This window comes from Salvelinus sp. IW2-2015, unplaced genomic scaffold (assembly GCF_002910315.2).
Source record: "Salvelinus sp. IW2-2015 unplaced genomic scaffold, ASM291031v2 Un_scaffold1727, whole genome shotgun sequence".
NCBI classification, from domain to species: Eukaryota; Metazoa; Chordata; class Actinopteri; order Salmoniformes; family Salmonidae; genus Salvelinus; species Salvelinus sp. IW2-2015.
Window position 1 is genome coordinate 104,244 of NW_019943114.1, and position 22,773 is coordinate 127,016.

At 46.3% G+C, this 22,773-nt stretch overlaps 1 protein-coding gene across 1 annotated transcript; it reads right to left on the bottom strand.

Moving 5' to 3' along the window:
* Positions 1–1,004: 1,004 nt before the first annotated feature.
* rprd2b (regulation of nuclear pre-mRNA domain containing 2b) lies at positions 1,005–22,625 on the bottom strand. Its single transcript, XM_070439520.1, is given in 21 exon segments — positions 1,005–3,734; positions 3,736–3,866; positions 3,869–3,948; positions 3,950–4,130; positions 4,133–4,281; positions 4,283–4,328; positions 4,331–4,357; positions 4,360–4,492; positions 4,495–4,717; positions 4,719–4,732; positions 4,764–5,054; positions 5,056–5,198; positions 5,415–5,594; positions 5,717–5,995; positions 6,099–6,402; positions 7,703–7,878; positions 8,781–8,907; positions 9,405–9,457; positions 9,586–9,731; positions 9,945–10,074; positions 22,330–22,625. Coding segments are annotated over 21 exon segments (3,561 nt in total). The 5' UTR covers positions 22,517–22,625; the 3' UTR covers positions 1,005–3,173.
* Between the last annotated feature and the right edge of the window lie 148 nt (positions 22,626–22,773).

Genomic DNA, 22,773 nt, shown 5'->3' on the forward strand with positions numbered 1-22,773 from the left:
TAGGGGTAATACATTTAAAGTACTGTGCAGTGACTGCACTGAATATTGGSTGGGTGGGTTACAGACTTCAATGCTTTCAATGCCAGACAGTGAAATCAGGGTCAAGGTGCGTCATACATGCAGTGGACTGGTTTGGGAGGAACTATGGATGTGACAGCAAAGACATGTGGACTAGKGCTCTGTGCAAGGATGTGAGCTACACAACCAAGAAAATCAGTGTCAATCGAAAAGGTTGAATGCAGATGGGTATGGTAGATGCTGTTGGATTGAATCACGTGTGTGTGTGTGTGTGTGTGCATAGAAAACAATAAATGGTAACCCACTTCTGGGTTAGGATCTTCAGACTCAATAATATAACTAAACTCACAATGGGTGTAATAGCATGGCAGTGATTACCTCGGTCAACCAGAGGAGGCTGGTGAGGGGAGGACAACTCAATGGATGTAATGGTATAAAACACATGGAAAACCAGGTGTTTGATACCACTCAATTTATTCCGTTCCAGCCATTACTATGAGCCCGTCCTCCCCATCTAAAGTGCCACCAGCCACCACTGGTCTTAGCCGATATGGTCCAGTACTGTCTTCATGTCAGTGCTCTGTGGCCTGTTCCGGTCACCAAATCAACCCCTAGTCTCTACTACACACTTCACGTATATGAAAGGATTGGATAGGTGCAATACGGTAATAGCTGCACCATGCCTCTGATTGGCTTACACGTATGTAATCCTCCCYGATTGACAAGTGCCTAAAAGGTAAGGCCAAGGGGTTGATTATGAATTGAATATTCATAATTGCAGAGGCCATCTTTAAAACAAAAACACATGCAGTAGGACTCCATGGAGTGTGGTTTAAACTGTAAAGTCTTAATATGAAGTAAATGCCTGGCTGTATGTCTAAATTGTGACAGTCATAGGTAAACATAGTAAATCCCTGAACTACAGGACGGCTCAGTGGTAGAGAGAGGAGAGCAGTAGCATCGGAAAGGATTGGACACTCAAAAGATTAATGATAGAACATCATTGATGATCATAAAAGGAATAGCAATGCATCTAAACAAGGAGAACACAACCACCCCCTTCATGACTGAATCATTACATAGTTAATGCATACTACACACACACACACACCATTAGATTCCTCAAATCTTAAGCATTTTCACTCAAAAGTTATTCAAACAAACATATTTCAAACTCAAGAGTACATTGAATGACAATATTATTTAAACAAACTGTTCAAAGAAAATGATTACATCWCTGAATCCATCCTGGTGGCTATCTCTGTCTAACTGAGGTATGAGTTAGAAGGGAAGTCATTAGTCTACTGTACAGCAGGGAAACGTGCACAAACCAACCTGCCTGCGTTAATCTGGTCATTAACAGCAGTGACAGAGAGAAGCATCACATCATACAGTCAGAGTGAGAGTAGGATCTGCTCTGTAGCATTGATTCAGAACAGCATCGCTTCCATTCAGAAATGTATAGCAGAACACTATAAACTGATAAACTAACACTGATGGGAAATTTAGAGGAGCATTTACATAGTTTTCCATTATGGTAATGAGTAATGAATGTTTACAGATAATTCACTCATCACTTCTTCATTGGTGTTATTTGGTATTCTACAGTTGTAAATGTACAGCGTCAGAGGAAGGAAAGAAGAGACTAAATCTAGGAAAGGTAGCGAAGGGAAAAGGTCAAAAGTAACAAACAAAAAAAAACTTCTGGACTGGACAGACAGTGCACTGCACATGCATAGGCGAGTATAGATATTTTACATCTGACATGAAGTTACAGCCACAACAAAAATCACAGCAAGAAATCCAAAACAACTCAGAACAAATTAGCAGTTGTGGGAAAAAAATGACATTGTTTGTACTGTTATAAGTAATGTTTCAGCATTTAAATTCAGCTTTGAATAACTACACCAAAATAACATCTATCATACAGCAGCAGCCATGACAACTGCTGCGACTGGTCTTACCGGTATCCATGACAGTATCAAAGAAAGTAGTACCCTCCCCTTGGTTGGGTTGAAACTGGATTTTATTAAAGACAATACAGGTAGCGATGGCCTAGTAGAGAGACACAGCGGGCTCATAGTTCCAACTTCTAAAGCATCCGCCTCAACTACTGAGAGTCTCCACAACTCATCATTATCAGTTAAATGCGTCTTTACARTGGACGATTCTTCACTCTCCTCCCCCCTCAGATTGGAGAAATGGAGATGGACAGAGTGGTGTTTTGTTCGAGCAATGAGAAGCACGAACATCTCTGCCTCGGTGTGTAACTAAAGCTAAGGCTTCTTCACAATGGCGTCAATCACAAGTTAGCGAATAGCGATGACTCTGCTCTTTACACAAACAACTGAGGTTTAATAGTCGCAACACAGCCAACTCATTCAGTCTATACATTTAAAAGCTGAGAAATATACAGAGGGAAGAGAGACTTAAGCATGAAAACCTCTAGGAGAGAAACAAGGTTATTATTTCCAATACGATGCACTGGGAGCACGTTGGGGTTATGGTGGAGAAACTCCACAACAGCACTGATCATAAAGTCAGCKCTCATTTGGATAACCAAATCCTATTGAGAAAAATGGTTGTATTTAGGACACACTCTCAGGGAGCAACTTTGTTCCTCAATCAAACCCCCTCCCATCTATCCCTCCATCCCGTCTATCCCTCCATCCAGCCCATCCCATCTATCCCTCACTCTTTCTCTCTGAAAGTGTTTATATCAGTTTATTCACACAATACCGGAGGTAAGTAGAATTTTAGTGAAATAGAATAACCACCTGTTTCTATTTGATCTGTGCTTGTCGTCTTCCTTCTAGTTCACACCTCCATTACTCCCTCACTGCTTTAGTGAGGGGAAGCAGAGAACATTGTCGCTCCTGGGGATTGGAGGAGGGGAGGGGGAGGAAGATTTGGTTTGGTTACCTATTTCATCCATAACACTGTGCATAATTGCTAAGCTGGTACTGTATTGTGGTGAGGTGACGAGCTAGTTTGTGTCAAGGTGCGATCAACTAAATGTAGTAAAACAAATGACTCCACTAGGATTAACATAGTGAGGACAGACTGGGCTCATACCATAAGGGTTCTACACATCTTCTCCCCGTGTCGGGTAGCTAGGTGTGTGGGTTGCTTTTCATTCAGCATGGGTTAACATTTCAATAGCGTGGGGGTAAGAAAGGTCTCTTGGGGGGGTAGAAGGGACCTCCTCGGCCCCCGCCGAATGGAGGGCCAGGACGCTTGGCCCCGCGGAACATGGGTGGATCTCGGTTTAGGTGCGAGTGCGGGTGGACAGGGGGGCCGCGAGGGTGGAGTAGAGGTCTCTGGGGGATGGAGTTGATGGGGGGGGGGGTTGGGGGAGGGTAGGCGCAGGAGGACGGCGAGGGACGGTGGGGATGGTTGGGGTGGTGTCGGGGCTGGGCAGGCGGGCTAGCTGGAGGGTGCTGGAGCGGAGGAGCTTGGGGGCGAGGAAGCAGGGGGTCGCCTGAGGGAGAGGGAGGGGTGGAGGAGGGAGAGGGGGATGGAGGAGGAAGGTTGATGCCATCCTTGACACGGCCCAATAAGGGAGGCGGGGCACCGGGGGTGCCGGGCGGGTGGAGAGGGGGTGCGTGGCGGGGAGCGAAATGCTCTTTAACTGTGCCGGGACGAGGCATTTTAGGGGGCTCCCCTAACAGAGAGGACATGAGGGGAGTGGGGCCACCTTTACCCCCTGGGTCCCCCTCCCATCCCCCCTCGGTCTCCTCCTCCGTCTGGGCGGACCTGGGGAGGGAGGGGCAGTTGGCGGTCAATTGGGACTAGACACCCGCCTACCATGACTGCCGAGGGGGAAGGAAGTGCGCGGGGTGGAGGGAGCTGGGGCATGGGAGGGGTGGAGGGCGTGGGATGGGTGGAGGAGGGGAGTTGAAGAAGGAGGAGGGGGGTGATGGTGGAGGTGTGAGGGAGGGGACCCTGGGGGTTCTCCCCATGGTAGGGGGGCATCTGAAATTGGGGTGGGGGGCCGTGCGGATGAGGGTGGGAGGGTGATTAGAATGAGGATGAGGAGAAGGTGGTGGTTGAGGTCGGGGGAGGCATGGTGGGTGAAGTCATGTCGTCAGAGCCGCCCTGAGGGGAAGGTGAGGGGGCTGGGCATCCAGGTACCCTTCCTCATCGTACCACATCCCTCCGCCTGGCCTCCCCCCTTCTCCTCCACCACCGCGACGCAGCCCTTGGCCAATCACGCGTATACTTTCCACCGTCTGATGCGCTCTCCGGTTGGCTGGCGGTTTGAGAAGCCCCTAGTGATTGGAAAGGTGCTGCCTCTGTGCAAGGCGAACCAGAGTCTCGATACGGTGGTACTGCCCCCCTCCCCGTCAGATGAGCCCCCACCATCCTCTCCTCCCCTCTTTCCCTTTTCATCCCTCGTTCCACTCATTCCTCCCTCCTCTGACCCGCTGCTGGTCTTGAGAACCTATGGACGCTCTCCTCTCTCCTTCGACTGATCTGTTGTCCCGTGACTCTTCCCTGACTGTTCTGTCCATCCTTTTGACCTTGCTCTTCCCAGTGATGAAGAGCTAATCTTCCTCTTCGAATCTTCTCCTTCAGCTTGGCGGCCTTCTTCCCCGCTCCGTAGCCTTGGAAACGAGAAGAGGAAGAGAGGAAGTCCACGTCGCTGCTGCTTCCTGTTGGGGTGATGACGGCGTCCCAAGGTCACTGCGGTAGGCTGTGGTGAAAGATCATGACCTATGGATGAGCCTAAGCTCTTGGGGTCACTGTTGAGGCCAAGGGGGTCGGAGGAACACCCCTGGTGTGTCCATGATTTCGTCCTGGGTGGGGTGCCCCCGCTCTTCATCCCTGACGGGGGTCCCGTCTACCCATCTCCCCCAGGAGAGGGCTCCCATTCCCAGGCCCAGACTGAACCCTGGGTTCCCCTGGAGGAAACGGTTGATCTTAGACTCTAGGCTGGGAGGAGACACAGAGCGGCTAGGAGAGAGGGAGGAGGAGGAGGAGGGGAAGCTCTCGGTTTTTCTCCAATCCCTGGCTCCTCTGCTCCTCTCAGGTGTTGTCTCGTTTGAGACTGTTGGTCAGGGGGGTTTGGTGTTGCTCGGAAGTGGTGGGTGTGGGGGGCCCTTGGCTGCTGAGGAGTCTGGGAGGCATGGGAGGAGGGGCAGAGGTAGGATGAGCTGACCTCAGCAGAGAGGACAGACCTGAGGAGAGAGAAGAGAAGATGGAGTGAAACAAAGATATGGGGAGGGAGAGAGAGAGAAAGTGGGGTGGGTGGAGATAATTACACCAGCAGATACACAAGTTACTCAACATAAAAAGTGCCCCACAAAACAATTCCAACAGAAGCCTTGCATWTCRCATCTCAAAGTCTGTCTATAAATCTGCCTGTCTGGTTTACTATTTTATGTGTGTCTCACTCTGTGTGTGGGTCTTTGACAGGGCGTTGAGGATGCCTTCAGGGGTGACGTTCACTCTGGACAGGATGCTGGCCAGGGCTGGGCTAGGAGGGGTGGGGCCAACTGGGGTTTTGGAGGAAGATGATTGGCCAGAGGGGGTGGTGGGAGTTCCAGGGGAGGGGCGAGACACAGGGCTGGCTGCTGAGAGAGACAGAGACACACAGAGAGAAAGAGAGAACAATCTTATGCAAACATGTTATAACATTTCTGTACCAGTGTGTCACAGAATCCATATATTAACTTAAATCCATACACACACACACCTGTGTTCTTCATGGCTGATGTGATACTGCTCAGTATGGAGCTGATCTTGCCTAGGTCCACGTTGGCCAGGTTCATTCCCAGAGGAGCGGTTGGACCACTAGGACCACTCACACCCGTGCTCGTAGGGGTGCTGGGGGTCACTGGCGTGGGGGTAGACGAGGCTGCCTTTTTGAGAGGGGATTCGGTGGAGGTTCGAATGAGTGTGACAGGGGCGGGTTTCGCTGCGGTCTTGGAGCTGGTCACCTTGGAAACGGTGGCTGATGACGACTGCTTCTCAGCTGATGGAAACACAAGTGGTTAAAGTGTGTATTTTGACAAGGGGTTAACGTGTTTATTTTGACAAGGTTTAGTCTCATTGAGAATTCCTTACTGCCATCTCACCTGTGTTGGCTATCTCCATGTCCTCCTCAGACAGATCCATGTCCTCCACATCTCTGTTGTCCCCCTCTCTCACAACCCCCACATCCCTCTCGTCCATGGCACTCCCATCCAGGTCCGGGTCAAAGCCCAGCCTACCCCCTCGGCCTCCTCCCAGCCCCAGGAAGGGGGAGTCAGAGCCGGTGGGTGAGGGAGCGTCCTCAGAGGGGGAGGGGATGGGAGAGTCCTCGGGACCGGGAAGGGAGGACTTGAGGGCATCCAGTTTACGTTTGAGGTTGACCACGCGGTTGGCAAAGGTTTTGTAGGCCTTGAAATTTAGAACAATAGAATTAGATGTATTAGATTTTGATTCGATTATTTATTTGATAGATGACGATCAGATTGATTGCCTGAATGATTGGTTGATACTCACGCTGGCCACGATCTTGACTTCCTTGTATTGCATCTCATAGAAGACGTCTGCGTTTCCCAGAGCCTCCAGCAGAGGGGGCCCAACAGGCATCTGGTTCTCCAGGAAACTGACAAACTCCTGCAGCTTCTGACTGCCCTCTTCAAAGTCCTTGGCAAACTTGTTCCCTCCGGCCTTGTCTGGGGTAGAGATGGATGGAGAACAAGAGTAAAATAAGTAATTTAAACAAGAGTACACAGAAGCCAGCCGCACCAATATGTCGGAGATAACACCGCAAAGCTGGCGACCGAAGTCAGCGTGCATGTGCCCGGCCGCCACAAGGAGTCGCTAGAGCGCGATGGGACAAGGATATCCCAGCCGGCCAAACCCTCCCCTAACCCAGACAACGCTGGGCCAATTGTGCACCGCCTCATGGGTCTCCCGGTCGCGGCCGGCTGCAACACAACCCGGGATCGAACCCGGATCTGTAGTGACGCCTCGATCACTGACCAGTGTCTTAGACCGCAGCACCACTCAGGAGGGCTACTCTGATTGTAAAGCAAAGCAATGTGCTTAATATTAGGAAAGTTGAGAAATAAATATAGGAGGCCTAGACTATAGAAAGCTGATGGGATTCTCCTCTTTTTATTAGAGGCCATCAAAACTCTGTTTTCTCACGCAATTGAATAGCATAGCCTATAGAAATGCTGTGCAACATGGGCTTATAGGAACATGTACTTTATTCTATGCATCAACCAGCTATGAGCTGACTCTTGCTACACTACGGGTGATCCTATTCCCCTCAAACTCTAAACGCCAGGGCTCTCATGAAGTGTTCCATTTGATTTTCCATTGCATTGATGTCGGAGTGATTTGAGGGTCAATAGAGCGCNTCCCTCTCGTCCATGGCACTCCCATCCAGGTCCGGGTCAAAGCCCAGCCTACCCCCTCGGCCTCCTCCCAGCCCCAGGAAGGGGGAGTCAGAGCCGGTGGGTGAGGGAGCGTCCTCAGAGAGGGAGGGGATGGGAGAGTCTTCGGGACCGGGAAGGGAGGACTTGASMGCATCCAGTTTACGTTTGAGGTTGACCACGCGGTTGGCAAAGGTTTTGTAGGCCTTGAAAWTTAGAACKATAGAATTAGATGTATTAGATTTTGATTKGATTATTTATTTGATAGATGACMATCAGATTGATTGCCTGAATGATTGGTTGATACTCACACTGGCCACGATCTTGACTTCCTTGTATTGCATCTCATAGAAGACGTCTGCGTTTCCCAGAGCCTCCAGCAGAGGGGGCCCTACAGGCATCTGGTTCTCCAGGAAACTGACAAACTCCTGCAGCTTCTGACTGCCCTCTTCAAAGTCCTTGGCAAACTTGTTCCCTCCGGCCTTGTCTGGGGTAGAGATGGACGGAGAACAAGAGTAAAATAAGTAATTTAAACAAGAGTACACAGAAGCCAGCCGCACCAATATGTCGGAGATAACACCGCAAAGCTGGCGACCGAAGTCAGCGTGCATGTGCCCGGCCGCCACAAGGAGTCGCTAGAGCGCGATGGGACAAGGATATCCCAGCCGGCCAAACCCTCCCCTAACCCAGACAACGCTGGGCCAATTGTGCACCGCCTCATGGGTCTCCCGGTCGCGGCCGGCTGCAACACAACCCGGGATCGAACCCGGATCTGTAGTGACGCCTCGATCACTGACCAGTGTCTTAGACCGCAGCACCACTCAGGAGGGCTACTCTGATTGTAAAGCAAAGCAATGTGCTTAATATTAGGAAAGTTGAGAAATAAATATAGGAGGCCTAGACTATAGAAAGCTGATGGGATTCTCCTCTTTTTATTAGAGGCCATCAAAACTCTGTTTTCTCACGCAATTGAATAGCATAGCCTATAGAAATGCTGTGCAACATGGGCTTATAGGAACATGTACTTTATTCTATGCATCAACCAGCTATGAGCTGACTCTTGCTACACTACGGGTGATCCTATTCCCCTCAAACTCTAAACGCCAGGGCTCTCATGAAGTGTTCCATTTGATTTTCCATTGCATTGATGTCGGAGTGATTTGAGGGTCAATAGAGCGCMGAYTACCAGGCCATTAGCACGTTTGGTAGGGTACTAATGACTATAGGGGACATCAGAGCGCAGTTTTGGAGACGCCTAGTWACTGTGATTCAASGGTCACATGGAATTTGACTGCAGTCATGACTCGTGACTGCCGGTGTGGCGGTAATACGGTCACCGTAACAGCCCTAGTCATGAACCCTGGCCTTAACCCTGTTTTGACCACTGACCTTTGAGTCTCTTGAGGGCCTCCGTGCTGCAGACGTCCACTCTGAGAGCTGTCAGCTGGGTCTCCCTCAGCTCCTCCTCCTCCACCACCCGTTTGAAGCCCGCCAGCTGCTCGATGAACGACTGGGGCTGGAGAGAGAGGGGGAAGGAAAGAGGGAGGGCGTGGSGAAGGAGGGAAAGAGTATTATTGTGTGCATCTCCATCGAGGGCCAATCATCAGTTGAAACAATAAAGCATCATCCCCGCCACTGTTTGGGTAATAAGCTGAGGGATAGGGCTGAAGAAATGTAACCACTCAAATTCATAGACAGAGCTATGGATACAAGGACTGACCATCCATGATATCAACATTATCGTTTTAGGCTACATTATGTTTGGAGGCTATATAGTGTTCGTTTACATTTGTTGTTTACAAATATTGGAGTAAAACAAGCTTATATTTGGGGTTCTGATGGGGTGTGACAGTTGAACTAAGCTCATGAGGCATTTATAAAAGTTATATTCTTCAAGAATCAATGGGRACAAATCATTKATTTATCAAAACCAAAAATGGKTGTAGCAACTGCAGATTACCCCTTTAAAAGGGTAAAAGCAATTTAGCAGAGGACAGAAAAAAATACACTTACTATGAAATCAGCCACAATCTTGGACTTCAGGGCAGCTTTGGGGTTGACTAGGGCTACAGGACAAAACCACAACACAACACACTGACCTGTTGACTCATACAGACTCAGAGGTTACAGAAATAGAGAGAGACGGCAAAAGGAAAAAACGGTGACAGAGGAGAGAAAGAAATAGGAGACTAACCTGGCGGAGGAGGCTTCTCTTTCTCCCTCTCTCTCTCCTTCTTGGCCAGGTTGGCTTTGAGCTGGGTGATGAGTTCCTCAGGATAGACGTTCCTCTCCTCCCAYATAGTGAAGATCCGCTCCACTGACTTACGCACCTTCGGGTCTCTGGCAAGACAACAGGTCAAAGGGCAAGAGGTTAGAAGGGCACAGATTCAGTCAGCAAGAGATTGGTGGTKAATTTCATCATACATGGGCTAATCCTAACTTCCACCTAAATCAGATGTTCACTTAGTCTCCCCATTMACAATTAAAACGTGCCTCAAATGGAAGTTAGGATATGCCTCACAATATTCATATAATCCAGCGCAGRTCACTCACTTGACCATTAGTGCAGCGTTGGGGAGCACCTCAGCGAAGGCTGAGCGGTAGACGATGGCGTTCTTTCTCTTGCAGTTCTGGATTACATCATTGGCTAGATAGAACAGATTCAGACGGTGGTTGGTGTCCGCTGATGGAGAGAAGGAGGAGAGAAACAGAAGAAATAGGTGGGAGGAGGAAGAGGGTAGTGGGTCCTCAGAAGCCTGATGTTTAACCACATCAAAAACCTTGACCAGCCTAAGCGTAGACCTAAACCTAGTCCCGTGGATGACCTACCTAAACCTATACCCCCCAGTGGATGACCTGCCTAAACATAGAACCCACAGTGGATGACCTGCCTAAGCCTAGACCCCCTCGCCCAGTGGCAGACCAGCTAAACCTAGACCCCCATGGATGACCAGCCAAACCTAGACGCCCAGTGGATGACCAGCCTAAACTAGACCGCCCAGTGGATGACCAGCCTAAACCTAGACCGCCAGTGGATGACCAGCCTAAACCTAGACGCCCAGTGGATGACCAGCCAAACCTAGACCGCCCAGTGGATGACCAGCCTAAACCTAGACCGCCCAGTGGATTGACCAGCCTAAACCTAGACCGCCCAGTGGAGGACCAGCCTAAACCTAGACCACGCTAGCCAGTGGATGACCAGCCTAAACCTAGACCACCTAGCCAAGTGGATGACCAGCCTAAACCTAGACCACGCTTAGCCCAGTGGATGACCAGCCTAAACCTAGACCACGCAGCCCAGTGGATGACCAGCATAAACCTAGACCACCTAGCCCAGTGGATGACCAGCCTAAACCTAGACCACCCTAGCCCAGTGGATGACCAGCCTAAACCTAGACCACCCTAGCCCAGTGGGGACCAGCCTAAACCTAGACCACCCTAGCCCATGGAGACCGCCTAAACCACCAGCCATGGATGACCAGCCTAAACCTAGACCACCCTAGCCCAGTGGATGACCAGCCTAAACCTAGACCACCCTAGCCCAGTTGATGACCAGCCAAACCTAGACCACCCTAGCACAGTGGATGACCAGCCTAAACCTAGACCCTAGCCCAGTGGATGACCAGCCTAAACCTAGACCACCCTAGCACAGTGGATGACCAGCCTAAACCTAGACCGCCCAGCCCAGTGGATGACCAGCCTAAACCTAGACCGCCCAATGGATGACCAGCCTAAACCTAGACCACGCTAGCACAGTGATGACCAGCCTAAACCTAGACCACCCTAGCACAGTGATGACCAGCCTAAACCTAGACCGCCCTAGCCCAGATGACCAGCCTAAACCTAGACCGCCCAATGGATGACCAGCCTAAACCTAGACCCCTCGCCCAGTGGATGACCAGCATAAACCTAGACTGCCCGTGGAAGACCTATTAGCTCATGCATGCATTTGCTAATCAATTCTGGAAATTAGAGGTTGACCGATTATGATTTTTCAACGCCGATACCGATTAATCGGCCGATTTTAAAAATATTTGTAATAATGACAATTACAACAATACAGAATGAACACTTATTTTAACTTAATATAATACATCAATAAAAATCAATTTAGCCTCAAATAAAATTGAAACATGTTCAATTTGGTTTAAATAATGCAAAAACAAAGTGTTGGAGAAGAAAGTAAAAGACAATATTGCCATGTAAGAAAGCTAACGTTTAAGTCATTGCTCAGAACATGAAACATATGAAAGCTGGTGGTTCCTTTTAACATGAGTCTTCAATATTCCCTGGTAAGAAGTTTTAGGTTGTAGTTATTATAGCAATTATAGGACTATTTCTCTCTATACGATTTGTATTTCAATACCTTTGACTAGGATGTTCTTATAGGCACTTTAGTATTGCTAGTGTAACAGTATAGCTTCCATCCCTCTCCTCGCCCCTACCTGGGCTCGAACCAGGAACAATCGACAACTGCCACCCTCGAAAGCAGTTACCCATGCAGAGCAAAGGGAACAACTACTCCAAGTCTCAGAGCGAGTGACGTTTGAAACGCTATTAGCGCGCACCCCGCTAACTAGCTAGCCATTTCACATCGGTTACACCAGCCTAATCTCGGGTTGATAGGCTTGAATTCATAAACAGCAGAGCTGCTGGCAAAACGCACGAAAGTGCTGTTTGAATGAATGCTTACGAGTCTGCTGGTGCCCACCATCGCTCAGTCAGACTGCGCTATCAAATCATAGACTTAATTATAACATAATAACACACAGAAATACGAGCCGTAGGTCTTAATATGGTCAAATCCGAACTATCATCTCGAAAAACAAAACATTTATTCTTTCAGTGAAATACGGAACCATTCCGTATTTTATCTAACGGGTGCATCCATAAGTCTAAATATTGCTGTTACATTGCACAACCTTCAATGTTATGTCATAATTACGTAAATTCTGGCAAATAGTTCGCAATGAGCCAGGCGGCCCAAACTGTTGCATATACCCTGACTCTGCTTGCAATGAACGCAAGAGAACTGACACAATTTCACCTGGTTAATATTGCCTACTAACCTGGATTTCTTTTTAGCAAAATGCAGGTTAAAAAATATAACTTCTGTGTATTGATTTTAAGAAAGGCATTGATGTTTATGGTTAGGTACACGTTGGAGCAACGACAGTCCCTTTCGCGAATGCGCACTGCATCGATTAAATGCCATGCAGGACACGCTAGATAAACTAGTAATATCATCAACCATGTGTAGTTATAAACTAGTGATTATGATTGATTGATTGTTTTTATAAGATAAGTTACTGCTAGCTAGCAACTTACCTTGGCTTCTTACTGCATTCGCGTAACAGGCGGACTCCTCGTGAGGCAGGTGGTTAGAGCATTGGACTAGTTAACCGCAAGGTTGCAAGATTGAATCCCTGAGTTGACAAGGTAAAAATCTGTCGTTCTGCCCCTGAACAAGGCAGTTAACCCACCGTTCCTAGGCCGTCATTGAAAATAAGAATGTGTTCTAACTGACTTGCCTAGTTAAATGAAGGTTAAAAATATATATATAAAAAAAATAGACAAAGTCAGCATCCAAAATTACCAATTTCTGATTGTCATATAAACTTGAAATCGACCCGAATTAAATCGGCCATTCCGATTGATCGGTCGACCTCTACTGGAAATATAGCAAAACCAACCAGTGTCGATGGGAAACTTCACTGAAATGACAAATAATGCAGTGCTTTTACTAAGTGACAGTCAGATGTCATGACAAGCTGATATTCACTTTTCTATCTAAAGCATAATTAACGCACAGACAAAACGTCATTACTGCAGCGCACACTTTTTTCAACTGACAACTTCTCCAACTGAAGCTCTGTGTTACAGGCAAGGATAAGACGTGGAAACCAAATAGGCTTGTCATGCAGGTAAATGAAGTCCAACATAAATTAAGCCTGGTGGTTGGGGGGGAAAAACACAGCTTGAATGGCAATATAAAGGCTCTTACATCTCCCTCCCTGAATATATGAAGATCCAGTTGAACATGTTCAAAGATGCAGCATGCAACACGGTAGTCACAATGTCAATAATAATGTTCAGCACCGCCACCTATTCATTCATGACACATTGTTTTCAGACAGATGAACAGAGCAGACAGCGTCGTCGCGCTCTGACACAAAACAACGTTCATGACATTCATGTAATTAAAAAAATGTAAATGACTCAAAGCTGGAGAATGTCATACATTCAAAAGCCTGCACACCCAGAGTTAAGGTATTTCAAAGTGATCAGCTGATGGAGTAGGGAAAACGGACACAAATCAAACACAGATCAGGTTCTGATCCAGACAAGACTAGAAYCGGTATGTACGAGTCCCACAATATCAATTAGGGTCATTGAAGCCATATTGATAAACTGAAAGTGATATTAGCCTARGCCCTACAGCCTCAGCATCTTGTGCAGGACAGCTGTGATGACTAGTGTAAATCAACTACGTAGGTAGTAAACCAACCTTAGTAAATGGTAACAAAATAAACAGAGATACATTACCACTTTGTAACATAAAATAACAATGCAAAAGCCTTTCATACATCACAGTTGAGTCCAAGTGGGGAACGGTTGGCAAGTCAAAGGAGAGAGAAACGCCCCCCGACTCCCCATGGGAAGATGCATTCAGGGAGGACGAGTTGGAAAGTATACAACCAGGGGAGGAAGAGATGAAGACTGAGCACAGAACAGAAAACAACAAGCTCTCTGCTGTCTACAGTACGCAAACCAAACAGCATGGGCTCCCGAGTGGCGCAGCGGTCTAAGGCACTGCATCTCAGTGCAAGAGGCGTCACTACTGTCCCTGGTTCGAATCCAGGCTGTATCACATCCGGTCGTGATTGGGAGTCCCATAGGGKAGCACACAATTGGCCCAGCGTGGTACGGGTTTGGCCGGGGTAGGCAGTCATTGCAAATAAGAATGTGTTCTTAACTGACTTGCCCAGCACTGTGGATTGAATAGAGCACCAAGATATCCAATGAATGTAACAATGAGTTCTAATTCATATCCTAAGTTCATTACATGAAACYGCTCTTCTTCGAAAAGATCCTGGAGTCAAAAAATAGAACTTGCTGAAGTCTAGGCCTAACTAAGTCTGAGTTGCACAGGAGTGGTGGGGAAGGGGAAACAGTTCAAAATAAACAATCGCTTTCAATAGCAACAGGTCCCAGCTTCCTTRCCTGGCCTAAGCTATATTGTAAAGACGAATCCTTGCAAATCTTCAGTTGAGAATATTGCAGAATGATTATGGACTAGGGCATGTGATTGGGTGTAAATGTAGGGCCTTGGATGGAATACCTGTTCTACTACAGCGGACACCGTAGTCTAGGTGGACACGGACTCATTTCAACAGACCAACGAATACTCAGGGCCACCCGCTCTCCGGTCAAACTGTCCACGTCTGAGGGTTTAAAGTTTCAACCTCCAAAGCCATAGTGATGGGGGGATATATATAGTTACATATCAGGATATTCTTTTTGATGATATTTCTTACCGTTTTGACAATGTTGCAATATTATTTGGGCTAGTTGGCTGCACCTGCAACAAAACTCCAGTATTTTTCCATAGCTTYTTCTCAATCATTTTAAATAGGGAACCAATTGTTTTCAGCACTTATTTCCATGACTGATCAAAACTTTCTCATGGCCCTCTAGTGCCTCTGCAGCGGACATATGCTGAGCAATATGTTTGGAACTTCAAATCGCAATACACATAGTATCAGCACCAAAGTATGGAGATAATATGGTATTGTGAGGTCCCTGGCAATTTCCAACCCTCGCAGTCTGCTTGGCCAGGCAGACTGCGATGCCACGTAAACCATCAGATAGCAATCATGGGCAAATGATGCATGTCAAGTGGCATTACAACAGCATTAGGCTTAGCGTACCTCTAAGAGGCACAGCCCAGTTTGCAGAAATTGGTTCCCGAAACATTTTCTGTTCCGTGACCAACATAAAAGCTTTTCAGTACCACCACCGGGAAGACCAGTGGTTCCTCCTGACCCAACACAGAAATCACTGACCTAGTACAAGCCAGCCAGGACCAGATATTTTGGGTACTTAATTAGCACGCTTTAAGCCTTCCAAACCAAATTGTGATGAACTCAAGTTGTAGTGGTAAAATATGTACCACTATCTGCACCAGCTCAGGTACAGTAGGATTKATTTTGCAAGTGGAAAAAAGGTATGTGTTCAGAAACGGAACATCACATAGGCCCCTACTACTGTAAACAATAAACACTTACGTGTTTTCTCAATCTCATAGCAGAAACACATGACCGATATTAACCAACAGATAGTTATTTCCAGCTGGTCAGGCAACACATTACAACAGTATTTTCTCTGGAATACTGCATTGGAGGGAGACCCAATAACATATGTTAAAATGATTTGAACTATTTGACCATGCATATAGCGTATGCATGGTCCATATGATCAGGTGTGCTATTAGCAATAAGCATTATCACCTGTAGCCCAACTGATGCAGCATAGTGGCTAGAAATAAATAGGCTGAAGCATGGGGTTGCTTATCTGCATTTACCCTATTGGGCTAATCATTAGCTAGATCCCAAATGTAATCTTTTAACTAGTTAGCATCCCATTAGTGAAATGTATGTTCCAAAGAACTTGCATAAATAGTGAATATAATGTAGCCCTGCCTACCTGTTAGGGTAACTTGGGGTATTCCGCCACCCGGGGTAACGCCTCTACTTCTCGCCAAAACCACTTCATGTCACCCCCCCCCCCAACACTTTCCCTTGTTTCCACTGCTCTTGCTCAACTAAAAATGGCATCCGTTTCAGCACCATTTTTTTTGTCACCCCCCAAAAACAAGTGAGGTAGGGTGGTGTTTCACCCCAAGGTACCTTACAATTGACTGTGTTACATTTAGCCCCACTCTCCCCTATACAGTCACAGCAAATTACAGTGATAATGTGCTTAACCATGATGCTGCTAAAACCTCTGTGGTGCAGTTCGCACATATTCAGGAGTTAATAAATAAAGTAGGAATGGAAAGCTGGCAACATCCTCTTTTTAACAAAGGCCATTAAAACTGCTTTTCTCTGTGATTGCAAGAATTGTTGTGCATCCGTTTGTCAGAATGCAGGTTTCCCTCCCTATAGCACTCATAACATGAATGAATCTCAAGAGMGAAATAGATTAACTATTCTACTATGCGGTTATCTGATTTGTCTAGTCATTACATTTTGTTTGCAGGGGGAAAGTAAATCAAAGTGTGCCTCGACAGAAATATTTCTGTTTCATATTTTTGCGGCGTGGCGGCAATGATCTTGCCGTGGCACAGCGCCACAGTTAAATGAGTGCAGTGGAAACACTGCATTACAACACAACCCTAGGAGCTGAACTGTTAACACGGCCATCCAACATTCCGTGAAAATTAAAACATTTGAGTTGAAAGTTTAACCTTGACAACAAAGCCTACAACTCACCAAGTTTATCTTTGGTTGACTGAGTTCAAAAGCTAGTTTGAATGTTTCAGAACATCATACACAATGCACAGCACTATAGACAACAGATATACATGTGGTTGAGCCAATGACAGGGACAGAGCGAGATGGGAACACATGCAACCTTGCAAATGTTAAGTCTACTGCAGTGCAATTAATTTTAAATTAACGAAAACTGCGCAGGGCAATGAAAGCATTGAAAACCAGCTAAACCTTTATASCTGGAGGCAAGGAAAMTGMGCAACATCAGTTTCCATAAAGAACAAAACACTGGCATATCTATATCCATAGCATATCACACCARGCACTTCATAAAATAACCCCTCAAAAACACAATGAATGACATAGTCAAAGTTTAGGTCTAATTTAACCCCAGTGTTGATACAACACTTGGAGTTAAGACTCTGCTAGGCCTACCAGGGGGCATTGCGAGGTGCCACCACCTGAATATGATTGGCCACCCTTAGTGTCCTGCCATTCTCATTGGGTCAGAGCGCTGTCAATCTGGCTCACATTGGAGAGAAACGACAGAGTGGTGTTTCTTCTGCGGGAAGGCTGTTTGATTGGCTGGCTGGCTTTTTTGGGACTACGGAGAGCCCAGCATGACTTCTCTCTTAGTTGAGTTGTAAGTCGCTCTGGATAAAGAGCGTCTGCTAAATGACTTAAATGTTAAATGTAATGAAAGCAGTGCAGAGGTGGAAAATCGCTAGGTAACTGCTGTTTGACTTGACAGCAAACTAAACTAGTTTCCCAGTGTATAGCCAGTAGAGGTCGACCGATTAATCGGAATGGCCGATTAATTAAGGCCGAGTTCAAGTTTTCATAACAATCGGTAAATCGGTATTTTTGGACACAATTTTTTTTTACACCTTTATTTAACTAGGCAAGTCAGTTAAGAACACATTCGTATTATCAATGACGGCCTAAGAACGGTGGGTTAACTGCCTTGTTCAGGGGCAGAACGACAGATTTTTACCCTTGTCAGCTCGGGGATTAGTTTTTTGCAATCTTCCGGTTACTAGTCCAACGCTCTAACCACCTGCCTTACTTTGCACTCCACGAGGAGTCTACCTGTTACGCGAGGGCAGCCAAGAAGCCAAGGTAAGTTGCTAGCTAGCATTAAACTTATCTTATAAAAAAAACAATCAATCTTAACATAATCACTAGTTAACTAAACATGGTTGATGATATTACTAGTTTATCAAGCGTGTCCTGCGTTGCATATGATCGATGCGGGTGCTGTTAATTCTCATCGAATCACAGCCTACTTCGACAACGGAGTGATGATTTAACAAGCGCATTTGCGAAAAAAGCACTGTCCTTGCACCAATGTACCTAACCATAAACATCAATGCCTTTCTTTAAAATCAATACACAAGTATATATTTTTAAACTGCATATTTAGTTAATATTGCTGCTAACATGAATTTCTTATAATTAGGGGAAAATTGTGTCACTTCTCTTGCGTTCCGTGCAAGCAGTCAGGGTATATGCATGTGTCTCCGCACCACGTGCTCTCACCACTGGTGTCCCCCAGGGCTCTGTTTCTAGGCCCTCTCCTATTCTCGCTATACCCCAAGTCATTGGCTCTGTCATATCCTCACATGGTCTTCCCTATCATTGCTATGCAGACGACACACAATTAATCTTCTCCTTTCCCCTTCTGATAACAGGTGGCGAATCGCATCTCTGCCATGTCTGGCAGACATATCAGTGTGGATACGGGAATCACCACCTCAAGCTGAACCTCGGCAAGACGGAGCTGCTCTTCCTCCCGGGAAGGGACTGCCGTTCCATGATCTCGCCATCACGGTTTGACAACTCCATTGTGTCCTCCTCCCAGAGTGCTAAGAACCTTGGCGTGATCCTGGACAACACACCTGCGTTCTCAACTAACATCAAGGCGGTGACCCGTTCCTGTAGGTTCATGCTCTACAACATTCGCAGAGTACGACCCTGCCTCACACAGGAAGCGGCGCAGGTCCTAATCCAGGCACTTGTCATCTCCCGTCTGGATTACTGCAACTCGCTGTTGGCTGGGCTCCCTGCCTGTGCCATTAACCCCTACAACTCATCCAGAACGCCGCAGCCCGTCTGGTGTCCAACCTTCCCAAGTTCTCTCACGTCACCCCGCTCCTCCGCTCTCTCACTGGCTTCCAGTTGAAGCTCGCATCCGCTACAAGACCATGGTGCTTGCCTACGGAGCTGTGAGGGGAAACGGCACCTCCGTACCTTCAGGCTCTGATCAGGCCCTACACCCAAACAAGGGCACTGCGTTCATCCACCTCTGGCCTGCTCGCCTCCCTACCTCTGAGGAAGTACAGTTCCCGCTCAGCCCAGTCAAAACTGTTCGCTGCTCTGGCACCCCAATGGTGGAACAAACTCCCTCACGACGCCAGGTTCAGCGGAGTCAATCACCACCTTCCGGAGACACCTGAAACCCCACCTCTTTAAGGAATACCTAGGATAGGATAAAGTAATCCTTCTAACCCCCCCCCCTTAAAGAGTTAGATGCACTATTGTTAAAGTGGTTGTTCCACTGGATATCATAAGGTGAATCACCCAATTTGTAAGTCGCTCTGGATAAGAGCGTCTGCTAAATGACTTAAATGTAAATGTAAATATGCAGCAGTTTGGCCGCCTGGCTCATTGCGAACTGTGTGAAGTCCTTTATTTCCTAACAAAGGCCGTAATTAATTTGCCAGAATTGTACAGAATTATTACATAACATTCAAGTTGTACAATGTAACAGCAATATTTAGACTTAGGGATGCCACCCGTTAGATAAAATACAGAACGGTTCCGTATTTCACTGAAAGAATAAAACGTTTTGTTTTTTGAAATGATAAGTTTTCCGGATTCTACCATTTTAATGACCAAAGGCTCGTATTGTGTGTGTTATTATGTTATAATTAAGTCTATGATTTGATAGAGCAGTCTGACTGAGCGATGGTAGGCAGCAGCAGGCTCATAAGCATTCATTCAAACAACACTTTCGTGCGTTTGCCAGCAGCTATTGCGCTGTTTATGACTTCAAGCCTATCAACTCCCCGAGATTAGGCTGGTGTAACCGATGTGAAATGGCTAGCTAGTTAGCGGGGGTGCACGCTAATAGCGTTTCAAACGTCACTCGCTCTGAGACTTGGAGTAGTTGTTCTCTTTGCTCTGCATGGGTAATGCTGCTTCGAGGGTGGCTGTTGTCGATGTGCTCCTGGTTCGAGCCCAGGTAGGGGCGAGGAGAGGGACGGAAGCTATACTGTTACACTAGCAATACTAAAGTGCCTATAAGAACATCCAATAGTCAAAGGTATATGAAATACAAATCGTATAGAGAAATAGTCCTATAATTGCTATAATAACTACAACCTAAAACTTCTTACCTGGGAATATTGAAGACTCATGTTAAAAGGAACCACCAGCTTTCATATGTTCTGAGCAAGGAACTTTAGCTTTTTTACATGGCACATATTGCACTTTTACTTTCTGCTCCAACACTTTGTTTTTGCATTATTTAAACCAAAATTGAATAGGTTTCATTATTTATTTGAGGCTAAATGTATTTTATTTGATGTATTAAGTTAAAATAAGTGTTCATTCAGTTATTGTTGTAATTGTCATTATTACAAATTTAAAAAAAAATAGGCCGATTAATCAGTATCAGCTTTTTTTGGTCCTCCAATAATCGATATCGGCTCGGTTCGTAAAAATTATGATCTGTCGACCTCTAATTGCCAGTGTAGCTTGTTTATTGCTGTAGGCTATGGCATGTTTGTTCTAGAATGTTATGCATGTCCCTTATTGACTGAGGTGAATGAAGCTCAGCAGCCAAAGTGATAATAGATGGAGGTATTGCATTCCCCAAATAGCATTTTAGAGCTTTTAAATTGTTAGAAACATACATCTTAAACTTTAAAAATGTCTTGGATGGGGGAGTTACCACTGGACATGGTGGTAGTATCTAACTTGAATACGGATCAATATGGATCACTTCAAATGTATTTATTTTAATACATTTGGGCAGATACAAATTAACAGTTGAAACAGCAGAGGTGGCAACAAGTCTCAGAGTGGTAGGGCACATCTTTTCCACTGGGCCTGGAGTTCTTCCTGATCTGGTAACCTAACCAGGTAAAACACCAGACCTTATGACCGTGATATCAGGTGAACTCCTGCCCTGAGGAGGATGAAAACCCTGTGTAGACTGCAGCAACCTTGTACTTGTTCATATGAATTATGTTTAAAACACAGACGGAGACCACTATGATTGGACAATAGAACTCCGGGCTGAGGTTGCTTTATACAGGTTTGTATCATGTAGACCTACGCAACTGTAGACCGGTAATAAAAAACACAACTCTTATCACATACAGCATACCAGATCGCTAATGTTTAGGTGTAGGATGCTGCAACATTCATGTAAAGAGTTTTTAATTTGTGTCTGTCGGGGCTGATGTGTTATCACATTTGCTAAATAAATAGACCTATGCAGGAAAGTGCTGAGTGCTTTGCTAGATGTGCCTTGTGCCCGGCCTGTGATCTCCCTAATCTGATTGGTCAAGACACACACAGAACATGCAGTGTTCCGACGTGCAGGACAGCAACTGTGTGCGAGTTAACGAATCATGAGGAAAATATGCCCCCCCCCCCCCACACAAAAAAAATGTTAACCCATTTTGTCCCTCTTTTGAATTATTTCGTCGATATTTTGTATTAAACTAAACCAGCTAGCCACCCMTTTGCCGTCGGGTCTGAAACAGTTATGCAATACAATGCGTCGTATTTTAAGCCAATGTAACGCTTTTTGTTAAACAATTTGCTAATTTCCCATGGCCATGGTGTTGGCCCCATCTTTGCCACCCCAACAACCATACAATCGACCCTGGGCCTAACCCAGATTTCTTCCTAAAGGCCGGTTTTTCAGCCCACTTGTTTACCCAGCAACATGTATCACCTGTGCTCTGTCAACACTACCCCCATTTTAACTCTAGTTCAAACACATTTGATAGTTTGGCTAGCTAGCTAATTACCTGGATCCTCTATCCTCTGCAGTTCTGCAAAAACATAGCGCGTGCGATGCGCACAAAACAGGTGCAATGTCGAACCATATGTGCAGACAGGTCAGGTTCGAGCGAACTAAATTGATCACACGTCGCTAGCMAACGTTAATATACATAACGATATGCTGAACTGCAGCTACTGGTAGGTACTAACTACCTTACTATAACGAGTTAGTTACATTAGCTTGCAAGGCAGCTAACTATAAGTACAAAGCACAAGTTGTATTACCCATCTTATTTTAGCTATGCAWGAACTTTATGGAGTCAACATTTTTCGGTAACACATTAGGAACATCATTGAWTAGTTAACGTGTGTATAGTAGCAGGGAAAGCTAGCTAACGAATGACAAGCTAACGTTAGCTACTCACATTTCTTGAGCCACTTCATCCAGTACCGAACGATAAGGCTGTGATACTTTTTATTTTCAATGCACCAGGTCGACAGTCCCTGTATAGACTCCATAGTGTTGGATACTCCTTGGAATCTGCGGTCCAGGGTAGCCTCCAAAGCGCCGCGGCCACCATGGCCGCTAACAGCTCCAGAACCCGCCGCCATTTTTCCAGTTCTCTCTGGTACTGCAGACACGGACACCGCAATGAGTCATGAAGGTAGCAAAAGTGTGACAGACAGGCGAAAGGAGACACGCCCCTACAGATCTAGGGTCAGATTCTGAAAACTGACCTAATAACAGTTGGAGGGCCAGGCAACTTCAACAGTTTGACCAATATTTACAACCTGAAAGGGGCCTATATGTGAAAAGTTGGTTGCATCCAATCGCAAGCATTATAAAATGGTACCTCTCACCGTGTTAC